Below are 13,023 nucleotides of genomic sequence, written 5' to 3'. Positions count from 1 at the left end.
ATTTGATAGCTAAAAATAATAATAACTTCATTAAAGAGCTGAAAAGTATTTTTAAGTTCTAATTTCATATCAGACTTATTAACAGTCTCCTTCCTGTGCTTTCAATGTATGAAGTTAATGTAGTAAAAGAAGTTGTACAGATTCAAATTATTTTATTACTACAGCATGGCCTTGAAGATTCAAATGAATACTATTTCTCTTGAAATATACTTTACCAGCAAAGTATTATACTTTAATTTTAATAAAAAAATAATGCAGGAAATTCATTTTGACACCGGAAACTGAAAATAATGGATATTTATTCATTAATAAATCATTTAAAAACCAATAATACAAGTTCTCTACAAAATTCGACTGAAATATTCTTTTTAATCTAAAAGGACCTCTAATAATCTTAAGAGTCGTTTATTTAAAAGTTAACTTAAAGTGGTTAAAAAATGTCTCAATTTTGGTTATACAGTTTCTAAGAAATTTGTCTCAAAACTTTCTTTAATATCTTACTTTTAAAACTGAAACATTTAAAAGCAATTTCTAAGAAATTCGTCTCAAAACTTTCTTTAATATCGAACTTTTAAATTTGGAAACATTTAAGAGCAATCTTCAAGTTTCACTATTTTTCAATAAAATTACTCCCCAGATATTATCGACCGTTATTTCTAAATTTAACTTCACATAAAATGTTCTCTAGTGAGTTGCCCTCACTGAAAAAGAAATATTTCTCCCCTAGGAAATAAAAATTCAAATTAAATTATTCCGCAGCATTTGAGATTTCAGGATTTATTTTTATATCCTGTTTTTTTTTTCGGTAAAATATTGAAAGGAAAGAACGAATTTTGTTCGGATTAATAATTCATGTAATGTCTTCAGGTCAAAATGGAATAGGCGAGGGAGACTGCTTTGAAAAAAGCAATAAGAGAAAAAAGCGTGGAAGGAAGGGGAGCAATCAAAGGCAGGGAAAAAATCGAATAGAAAAATGCAGGTAATGTGATTACGAATGAACTGCAGGGGTGAATTTTCAAAAACGAAATACCATTTTTTATATCTGCGAGTAAGAATACCATTCCAGAATGTAGCATATTTTCTTTGAATAATTAATTTCCGAGGCTATAAATTTTATACGCTCAGTAGAAATAAGAAGATTTAAATTAAAAAGTTGATTTTTGAATGTGATGTAAATTTTTATTATTCAGATAAATAAATTAAAAAAATTCTTGCAAATTATTTTATATCTATATAAAGGATATAAATTTTATCTCAAAGTATAGATAACACTAGCCAGTAAATCTAGCCAATACATTTTCAAGAGTGGTTGCCTTTAATTTTGTATTTTCTTCTAAACTGAAGTGAAAACTATTTATTGAAATGTATTGGCCAAAGCTTAAAATATTTTTATGCATTATAGATTAAATTTTCTATAGAATATGTGTTTTTTCGCTAATATGATTAATGAAAGAAAATAACATGGGACACACCGCTCAATTTTTAATTAAATATTGCAGCTTTTAAAAGCTTTATAGTAAAATTGTTGGATACAATTAAAAATTAATAATGAAAAAATTAAATTAAATTAAATTAATAATATTTTTTCTGGTCAAATATAGCGCAGACTTATTCTATGTTAGCATATCTATACTATTTCTACAATTAAGCTAGAGTTAAGCTAAGCTATCCATTCTACGAAGGATGCATAAAGAATAATATAGCATTTATTATTTTTCAACTCTTCGTCTAATAAAGACAAAATCAACAAAGAAGAACATTCAGATTATTTGTAGATGTTGAATATATATCGCTAAAAGCTATATAAAAATGTATAATTAATATTTATATTTTCCGACATGTTTTTTTGTTAGGAAATTATACTTTAAGCAAATTTCCACAATGATTCTCATGACCTCACAGAAAACAATGAAATTCGTATTAGTTGAGAATATCAATCAGAAAAATTAAACCAACTAAATAACCTTAATTCAAGAATTGTATTTTAAAAAATGTAATATATCGATTTATAAATATTTTTAATGCACCAACAAATTTATGTATTCACTGATTAAAAAATTTTTTTAGAAATAATTGAGAATACCAGATCCTTTGGAGAATGATAAAATATAAAATTAAATAATTTAAGAGCAAAAGAATCGTGTATTGTAAATACTGATCCAGGATCTAAAAAGTTCATAAGTGTTGCTTGAAAATTTTTGCAATATAAATCTGTTTCATTCTTTCCATGTGTTGGATATCATCCAACTAAAAAGATCCAATAGTCTATGAATCCTCATTTATAACAGGCAAATAATCGCTTAATAATAAAAAACAGAAGTTTTCTTTCTTTTTTTTCTTTATTTTTTTAAATAAATTTTTGATAAACGTATCAAGATGGTGTTTATTAATAATTCATACATTCTAGTTTTAAAGAATCTGACAGAAGCAGATTTCGTGAGTTTTCCATATGTTTAATCTCAATAGATAATGCAAAAGCTCCTGATTTATAGTAATAACACAGTTATTTTCTTTGAACAAAAAGTCGCTTTAAAAAGCTAACTTTTTCAGACTTATGATTTTTATTCATTTTATCTTAAATGAAATTAATATTGGAAGTTTTCTATGCACCTACTTACCAAGAGGTAACAATTTCTTGTCTTTCTGTTGTAATCTAGAATATATGCAATAAAATTAAATACTATAAAAAATTTTCAATGTTTTTATTATTTTTTAGGTTGCATCATTCCAGCTACGTTATTATAAAATTTTCAAACCAGCAATGAATCTAAAGGCTGAAAAATATATTCCTATAACGCTGTCGGTTTTTCAAATCAAAATGACAGTAATCCAGATATGTTTTCTCAAAGCCTATAGGACAAAGAGATAAAATAATCACCTGGGTTTACTCAATTTTGCAGTAAATTCATGGGATTATTTTAGATCCTTTTATCTTTTGAAGATATGATAATTTTTTTCCAAATTTTGTATTTAAATAGGCGCTTCAGAGTATATAGGCACCAATGCTACAACTAAATTTGTTGCATTATAACTATGCTTTTCCTTTTAGTTGTAATTATATCAAAATTATATCAATGCAAATATCAATCAATCGGGTTTCGTATTTTTGTTGTCATGCTTTATGCAAAAATATAATAATATGATCACTTGTTAAATATTTTAAAATGATGGACCCTCAGAAAAACTAACGTCTACCCAATAACAGTAATATGAGGGCAGGCAATGACCCATCTTAAGAGCAAATCTGCTCCCCTTTTTAAGGAGTGGGCTCTACCTCTCAAAGATATGATTTGCGCTAAAAGCTGAAAGCTTTCTACGCTGGAGAAGGCAAGACATTTTTCGGGCTCTTCGGAAATCTTTAGAGCCAATTCATCTTTGGCTATAACTGCTAATTAGACGATACAAGACGATGGGTTTCAGAGTTTCCGAATTATGATCACTCCTCCCCCCCCCTCACACACTGGAGAAATTGCTGAACCTGGAATGAGTTGAGTGGGTGATTTCGAGGTAGGGATAGTGAGTTATAGGCAATGAAACTGTCTGGCACAGATAGGGACAACTTATGGTTCTACTTAAAAAACAGCTATATAATTCTTTACACCATCATCTAGAGATAAGGGGACTTTTCAAACTGAGAGTTATGACTTTCTTTTGGTATTCAAAAGGTAAGTTTCTCTGGAATAAGTCATTTAAACTAACTTCCTAAGCAGTCATGTCCTAAATAGACATTGAATGTTTACGAAATTATTAAAATTCGAAGCCCAATAGAAAAAAAATATATAAAAATGCTGAAGCAATGAAAGAATGCCAATTTTTTTCATTGAAGTAAATAAGTTATATCTTTCAATCAGTATCAAATGACTACAAATGTGTATGACTTAAAGTAATATCCAAGTATTATCATTTATAAAAGTATTATTTCTGTGAAAACAATAAAAAAATCTGTCTGTAGAAGAAATTTATTTTCAGTTATATATTTAGTTAAATTCGGTGCCTGCAGGTGAACTGTATGCCTAGCCAGTACGATGTCTTTGAAAATATGCGAGGAATTACGCTTGTGTATGTGAAATTAAAAATAAAAAACTATAAATATCTAAGAAAAATAGTGTTATATAATATAGTAACTTTATTTAATTAATCTTGAAGGAAATTAGGATGTAAAGAATAAAACATTTTCTACATTCTCTGTACGTTTAACCGAATAGAAAAAATAAATAAATATAATATTAAGGAAGGTTAAGACGTTGATACTTACACAGCTTTATTCTAAATATTTAACCCTATTTAACTTCAAGCCATTAAAAAGTAATCAGAATCTTAATGAGAAATAAAGCTTTCTAAACATTTTGCTTTAACTTGATTCGTTTCATACTCGCAATCCATTTTTTTCCCCATTTTCTGAAGTGCTAGTTCTAAAACTTTGCAATTCATGTGTAATCGAGTGCAATCTTAAAAGTAATTGTGGCTATGTAGTATATGAATGCATGCATATATGCATGAATATTTCCACATTTCCTCCTAAAACACGGAAACACGATTTCAACCAGACTTTGTACACTTATTCATTAAGACAAGAGAAAGAATACAGTCAACTTTTCAAAGTGAAAAAATTAATTAAATATTCAATCAATTAGAAAATAACCGAAATTTTATATTCTGAAGTAACTTCGAAACAAATAACATTACAAGAAATATTTTAATACCATCTTAAATGTCAAAACTTTACCATTTCAATGACATTCATTTCATTTTTGAGCAGTATTTCTCCGATTGTTATTATTTTTAAAAAAATTAAATGACTTAAAATTAATGTTAACATTTAATTAATCTACCATTATTTTAAAAAAATTGAATTTATTAACACATCTTTTTGAGAACTTTTATTTTATTTCGACGAATTGGTTTAACAATGTCTAAAAGTAAACATAAGTCAGTTTCTTAAACGGAGGCAAGAAATGTGAATATCTCGTGAGCAAATGAAGCAGTTATTCATAAAAAGAACTACGATCCAACAATTTTAAAAATGACTTGTTTTTAAATCTATAATCAAAATGAGAAAATAAATTACAGCAACACATGTGTGACTTTCAAATTTTTTTGTCATCTCAAAATATGATGAAACGCCTTTATAAATGTAAAACGAAGTTTCATTTAAACAAAATAAATATCAAAGTTTCGAATTACCTGAGTCTTTTTTGTGGCAGAGGCGGCACCTGTTGAAAGAAAATTTAAAATTAATAAAAGTAAAAAAATAATAAAATACTATAATATATAAATTTTTAGTTAATAAGATTTGAAGGATTTTGCAAGTGCACAGAAATTTCTTCGGAAAAGAAAAAAATTTACCGTGCACATTAATTGGTTTTTAATTTTAAATTCGATATTGTTTTCATTTTTTTTTTGACGGGGGTGTGTGCAGAATTTAAGTAAAATAATTCTTTCAGTATATCCTTTTTTTTTTTTTTTTTTTTTTGTTGAGGTTTCGGAAGAAGGTAATTAACACTCTCACTTTAAAAAAAAAAGATTTTTTAAATAATTTTATTAAATTATTCGTCTTAATTTAAAAATTTAGATAGGTATTTTAGCTGCTTCTTTTAAAATCATGATTTTAAATAACTTTGCATTCTTTTCCTTTGTAAATGCTGTTCCTTTATTAATTACTTTCAATTACATTATACTTTCGACTATAACTTTGTCAATGTTTAGCTGAAATGTAACCAAATAGCTTTAATTTAATGTAAGCAATGAATGTAAGCTGAATGTAAGCAAATAGCTTTAATTTAATATTCAAATATTATTTTGAGTTTTAGTAATCATTTTTTTATGTGATTTGGAGTTCCGTAAAACTTACTTTAATAAGAAATTATTTGTTTTGTGAATAAATTGATAAAAACATATAAGTTTAATTTGTGATAAAGTTACTTGCTGAATAGAAAAAAAAATTATTTGCATCTAAAGACGAAGATCCTATTTTCTTTTAAAATTTCAGAAAATTATCTGCTGCATTATCTGAATTTCATCGTTGTTCTCTTGTTATAACTCATATAGGGTTTAATGTTTTGCGCAAATAAAAATTTCAATGAACAATTACTTCTGCTTGTTTATGTATTTCATTAACTCTTATTATAAATGCTTTAGTTCATTAGTTCGTATGATCAATCTCTTTAAATTTATATTTAAAATTTTCTAAAATCACAATCAGATCTGTTTCAGATAAACAAGCAGCTTTCTTTTAACTTATGCATATAAAAAATTAGTTAAAAAATTTTAGCGGTATTTTTCTGACGCTAAATTTAATTATTTCATCTGGGTTATTTTTCATTAAAATATTTTAATATATGATATTTAAAATTCTTCATAATTTTCACCTCTACACAAAATTTCTTTGTGGCGCTGACGTTTCAGAATAAAAACTTACCTTAATAGTCCTGAAATGAATGGCATATTATTCTATCTTAACTAATAACTATAATATTTCATGCAATATTTGAAAGAGAGAAAAACGCAAAACGGATGCAGCATAATCTCTAAGTATCATAAAGAAAGAAAGAAAGAAAAATTGAATAAGTAAAGCATCTAAAGTCTCGAGCATTTTAAGTCTAAGTATTCTTTAATAATTTTACTGAATTTCTAGAATTGCAATCCATGATGTTCTATAGTTATTGTCAATTTAAAGTACATAAATTAAGAAAAAGTATAATACCAATTTATCTGCATCAAAATGTTTAATGACCACACTTTCAGGGTATCGAAACGAAATTAGAGATTAAGAGATTTTAAGATATGACCAAGAAAACTGTGCAATCAACAAAGCTCACTTATATTTGGTAAGGTTTACAATTGAATTTTTAAAAAATTCTTAAAATTAAGAATAAACTTTAGTAGGAAGTGCCAGAAATAAAAACAAGGCCATTGAAATTTCTCTTTTTTAAGTTAATTTAAGAGAATTAAAAAAAGTGTATAGTAATTATCAATTTAAACGTTATATATCACTTTATAAATACTTAAGATTTAAAAAAATATTTAGTTCATTAATAGTTAAAACTTGGAAAGAGTTTTATGTCTGAAAGAGTGACAAGCAAATAGCATTACGTTGTATTGCTCAGCATTATTCCGTAATAAATCTTCCTGCTTTTTACAGGGGCAAATAGATTTAATTATTCGACGGTAAATTATGTATTAAAAGAAATTATTTTGTCGGCATGTATATGTTGATTATTAAAAATTGATACTGAAGAAAAATTTGTATACTAACATAAAAAGATGATATACAATATTTTACTCCGCCATTAACTGCAAAATTTTGGCTTTAATCATTCGTATTGTTCCCGAAGGCGTATCTTAAAATCATTTAATCTCAGCTTGAATTCCCTTTCTTTTAAAACTGTGGATTTCTGAAAAATCTAACACTGTGCATTCAATTTATTATTACTTAAAATCCAATGTTTCTAAATTAAAATGAATAAAAATCTTCTAGTTATTTCCAACGTGTTTGTCAATTGATTTATAAACCAAGAACATTTTGCAACAATTCATAGATTTTCGCTATTTTTATCAGAAAAAATTATTTTCTAATAATGCAAAATAAATTATTTTTTCAGTTAAAAGTTTGATTCTTATATATTTCTATAAATTATTAATAACTTTAGGAATATTGGATAAGTTGGATACCAAAATCTAAATTATCTATAGAAATATCATAGAGAATTGTTACTACTTATAATAATGAAAAACGTAACTACTGTCTATTTGCCTGATCTGTAATTTCATGAAATATTTCAATGCAATAAAAAATGAGAAAATCTGCGCATTCTTGAAATCTTTTGAATATATCTCAATAAAAACTATAATCTAATATCTCTATATAAAGAAATTAAAATTCTACTTGCATCAAATAAAACTAGTCTACAAAGCAGAGACCAATGAAGAAATGTTGAAAAGCAACAAAGCCGGAAGCAACAGCAATATGGCGGTACAAGCCCACCTTTCTGAGACGCGCTACGAGACCTTGCTGTCTTTCGCTTCTTCTTTCGTTTCTTAGGACTTATAGAAGATGGAGTTTGGGCTCCTTCAGATATTACCTTTTCTTCACCCCCAGTTTGTTTGGAAGGCGAAGGTAAATTCAATGACTTCTCTTGACTTTCACGATCCTGAACGACATCCTGACTTGTTTGCTCGTGAACAATTTCAAGATCATTAGGACTTACAAGCTCGGCAGTTGGTTCAAAGTCTTTATCTTTCACTATACATAATGTTTGATTCTCTTCAATTTCTTTTACAGGGAATATAGGCTCCGCTGCTTCATTTCCTTCATTCATTTCATCATCAAATTGAACACTGCTGATGGCAGTCTCAATCTCATCTTCTTCAACTTTAATTCCTTTACGGGGCGATATAACTTTATTAGCGTCAGAAGTACAAACTTTGTCACTAGGAATTTCTTTTTCAAGAATGAGTTCACCCTGTTTACCAGGTAAAGCTGAAGACTCAACAGCTTTTGATGCTTGTATTTCGGGTTCGATTACTTCCTCCTTGATAGCATCTTCCATATCCTGTGCAGCTTTTTCGGCATTTTCACTATCAGATAATTGCTCTATGCTCTCCTTTTCCTCAACATTTTCTATGCTTTTTTGATTTTCACTTTCATCTTTTTGTGCTTCATCACATTTATTTTCGATGTCATCTTTTTCGATTAAAGCTTCATCTTCAAAATCCTTCTGAACATCAGTCGTCTGATGAGCTAAATCCGTTTGTTCAATATTACGATCGATTTGTTCATCAGAAGCAGCGCTATCATCTACAGGTTTTTCATATTCTTTATTTTCTTCCAATTTGCTTTCAGAAAGGTCTTCACCGGTGACATTTTCATCTTTTGTTTCATCAATAGTTTCTACTGCATTTTCACCAGTTTCTGTTCTATCATCTTCACCGGTGACAATTTCATCGTTTGTTTCATCAATAGTTTCTACTGCATTTTCACCAGTTTCGGTTCTATCATCTTCACCGGTGACAATTTCATCTTTTGTTTCATCAATAGTTTCTACTGCATTTTCACCAGTTTCGGTTCTATCATCTTCACCGGTGACAATTTCATCTTTTGTTTCATCAATAGTTTCTACTGCATTTTCACCAGTTTCGGTTCTATCATCTTCCTCTAAAGGAGTTTCAAGTGGATTTTCGCTTTCAGCTTGTAAGTCAGATTCTGTACTTTGGATATCCTGATCTCCATTATTCTTTGATTCTACCATATCATCGCAGAGAACTTTTTTATCTTCTGCTTCGTGATCTTTATCTTCGGAGGTATCTAATGCTTGATTAGTTTTATCTTCAGTTGATTCTTCAGCCTCTTCACTTGCGTCTTTGCACTCGTTTTCTGTTTCGGTAATTATATTCTCTTCCGCATCATTAACCTTGTGTTCATGGCATTCTTCTATTTCATCTATTTTAGTTTCAGAGCCTTCTTCAGTTTCATCAAGTGCATCTTTAGAAATATCTGCTACTTCCGAAATTTTCTCTTCTTCACTTTCATTAACTTTGTCTTCAAGACATTCTTCTGTTTCGTCTATTCTAGGTTCAACGCTTTCTTCAGTTTCATCAGTTTCTTCTTTAGAACCAATTTCATTCTTAATAATTCTTTCTTCTTCTGTCTGATAAGCTTTGCCTTCAAGACATTCTTCTTCTTCGCCCATTTGAGGTTCAGAGCTTTCTTCGGCTTCATCAGTTGCGTCTTTAGAACCATCTTCCACGTCAGTAGTTCCCTCTTCTTTTACTTCATTAACTTTATCTTCAGAATATTCTTCCACTTTTTCTGTTTTAGGTTCATTACTTTCTTCAGCTTCTTCAGTTTTATCTTCAGATCCCTCTTCTATTTCTATAATTCTTTTTTCTTCAGTCTCATTTACTTTGTCTTCAAGACATTCTTCTGTTTCGACTATTTTAAATTCGGAACCTTCTTCAGCTTCATCAGTTGCGTCTTTAGAATCATCTTCTTCAATAATTTTCTCTTCTTCTGCCTCAATAACTTTGTCTTCAAGACTTACTTCTGTTTCGTCTATTTTGAGTTCAGTATCTTCCACGGCTTCATCAATTGTGTCTTTAGAATCGTCAATTGCTTCGAGACCTTTATCTTCTGGGCACTTTTCTGCTTCGTCTATTTTAGACTCAGAATCCTCTTCTACTTTATCAATTGTATCTTTAAAACTGTCTTCTGCTTCTATAGTTACTTCCTGTTCTACTTCAAGAACTCGATCTTTTATGCATTCTTCTGCCTCACCAGCTTTAGATTCAAAATCTTCTGCTTCTTCAAATGCGTCCTTAGAATCGACTTTTTCTTCAGTAATTCTGTCTTCAATGCCTGTATCCTCTGTTTCAGTATCTTTAATTTTAGTATCATCCTCTTCGATATTTATTTTTTGTTCTTCAAGAACGTTGCCGTCATCTTTATGTTCATCAATAGAATAATCATTTTCCTGTTTAATCGTAGTTTCTTGTAATGTTATTTCAGCTGCAGCAGCTTCACCTGCACTATTTTCTAATTCAGTTTCAGCTTCATCATTACAGACAACCGTTTCTTCACATTCAGGTGCATTCGAATCTTGATTATCTTCCTTTTCATCTTTTTCTTTATCTCCTTCATCAATCATCAAATTATTTTCATCTGTTTTGTCTGCTCCTTCTTCAAATGATTCATGCGAAATGAGCTCATCGTTCTCACAAATCTCATTATCAGTTTCATTGCCTACATTCTCAACATCTTGCTCGTCACTATCGACTTTGCTTTCTGGTAAATTATCCATATTGACACTGTCTTGATCACTATCCTTTTGACCCTTAGGTATAGATTCAATTTCTTGTGTATTTTCATGATATTTTACTTCTCTTTCAATATCAGTAGAAAATTCTTTTTCTTTATCAGTTGCTTCTATTACTTCTCCATCATTCAGAGACTCTGTGTCTTCATGAATATCAGTTTCATCTACCTTTGTTTGCTCATTAATTTGCTCCTCTTTGCCTTTTTCATTATCCGAAGTCTCTTCCTTTAATATACCTTCTTCTACATCTTCCCTAGACTCTGAAAGCGTTTCTATTTTATCAATCGCTTCAATTTCATGAGCAACAATTTCATCAAATTTTTCTTCTTCAAGTTCTTTCGGTTGCTTTGAATCTAGAGTTTCACATTCCTGATCGATTATTTCACCATTATTTGTTTCATCAGTGGTAGATCCAATGCCTTCTGCTTCATTTTTTAAATTTTCAGATGGATCGCGAATTTTCCCATTCTCCTCTACTTCTAAACCATCAGCATCTTCTTTATCTGATGTCTTATCTTCGCCAGCATCAGCTGCATCGGAACATTCTTCTATTAAATTATCCCCATCATCTTCTAAGCCTTCTTCTGCTGTTTCAGGAGATTTTACTTCTGAGGCTTCAGCCTCTTCAGAAAACTCTGCAGTGACTCCTTCGTTAACATCTACTCCTTCATCGATATCAGCATCCTCTTGATCTCCAGAAGTTGTTATTCCTGATACACAAGTGGTGTCTTCAATTTTCTTCTCTTCTTTTTCTGTTCCGATAGCACCACTTTCACATTTATCTTCCTTTTCATCAGTCTCATTTTCTTTCTCTTCAACAAAAATATCGCCTCCTTCACTTTGTGTCAAACTCCCATTAGCATCAGCACTAACAGTGGCAGTTTCATTCTGATTATCACTACCTTCATTGCTTATTGCACCAGCTACTGGTAAATTGTTATCATTTCCATCAGCAGGCTCTTCGGGGTCATTCGGATCGCTGTCGCCTCCTTCTAATTCAACTTCCATCGACTGATCAACATGAGTCACAGAATCCTCGCCTAAAGTCGCAGCTATTCTGGTTTTAACTGGACTCATTTGTATTTCAATGTTTTTCATATTGCTGATAAAATTACCGTTTATTGTTCCTAGCATAGTAGATGAAGATTCATTAGCCTGAATATTTCTCATTGTGAATTCGTCACTTCTGGAATCTATTGGATCGTCTACATCTCTATAATGATGGGATATTTCTTTATTTTGATTGATTGAATCGTATAATATATGGGATTGTTCACTAAATGTATTCAAAGGTCTATTATCTAATGATTCATGCTTTACATTTATGGGGTTACCACATTCATCTTTAGGCAAGTAAATTTCTAATTCAGGTGAGTATGCGATTTCTCTTTCAGAACTACTTCTGCTATCTGTAACTTCTTTAGAATTAGAAAATATATGATCATGAGTAGATAACGAAGGATGCACATTCGTTAATAATTTATCAGAAGATAAAGGAACAGAACCGCTTGAAAATTCCCCAGCTAAATTTGATAAGTTTTCTGGAGAAGCTAGTCTTTCAGTAGATCTTTGGATTTCACTGTCAGAAAACATGCTCGACGTTTCCATAAGCGAAACATCACCACCTTGAGATATGCTGGGCTTGTCAAAGAAGCGTGCTTCCCGCTTCAGATTGGACGGAAGGTCGTCATCCATGGAGATTGTCTGAATTTAGGACAAAGGTTTGTTATGTAAAATGAAAGCGGGAATATAGTTAAGAAAAAAAAAAGATTATCGGTAAGCCTTAATCAACTTAAACATTTAGCTCAAGAATTAATTAATATTAAAAAAAAACATTTTACTTACATACTTTCAAGTTAAGCTACTTTAAGTATTGTCATTTAAAAGGTTTTTGCGTTTGATAAATGACTAAATAAAAGGATTCTTACAAGAATGATGCTTATAGAAATATTAGAAAATAAAAATATGTGGCTTGCTCTCGTTTCTATTAAAACTCAAATTTTATATCTCAGAAACTTGAAAATATTTAAATACATATGCATAGGTTTCATGCACGATTTGGTATTTATAGCAAAAATAGCAAAATACATTTTAGAATGAAAGAAAAGTTTTATACGTACAAGATGATGTTTGATAAAATATCCCAGACGAATAAGCATATTAAATACATAAGGAGCTATGGTTAATTTTATAACAATAATTAACTATAATT

General features: G+C 29.6%; 1 protein-coding gene across 1 annotated transcript in view; it reads right to left on the bottom strand.

Annotated features, from left to right (window-relative positions):
* The window catches only part of LOC129960273 (microtubule-associated protein 2-like), a 47,593-nt gene that overhangs the window by 21,366 nt on the left and 13,204 nt on the right, over positions 1-13,023 (bottom strand). Inside the window, exons 2-3 of the mRNA XM_056073567.1 lie at positions 7,985-12,515; positions 5,185-5,213 (exon numbers count right to left, since the gene is read on the bottom strand). Coding sequence (XP_055929542.1) covers positions 5,185-5,213; positions 7,985-12,506 — 4,551 coding nt within the window. The 5' untranslated portion in view covers positions 12,507-12,515. The remainder of the gene's footprint in view (positions 1-5,184; positions 5,214-7,984; positions 12,516-13,023) is intronic.

The sequence above is a fragment of the Argiope bruennichi genome, chromosome X2 (assembly GCF_947563725.1).
Source record: "Argiope bruennichi chromosome X2, qqArgBrue1.1, whole genome shotgun sequence".
Classification (NCBI taxonomy): domain Eukaryota; kingdom Metazoa; phylum Arthropoda; class Arachnida; order Araneae; family Araneidae; genus Argiope; species Argiope bruennichi.
This window is presented reverse-complemented; position numbering and strand designations above follow the sequence as displayed.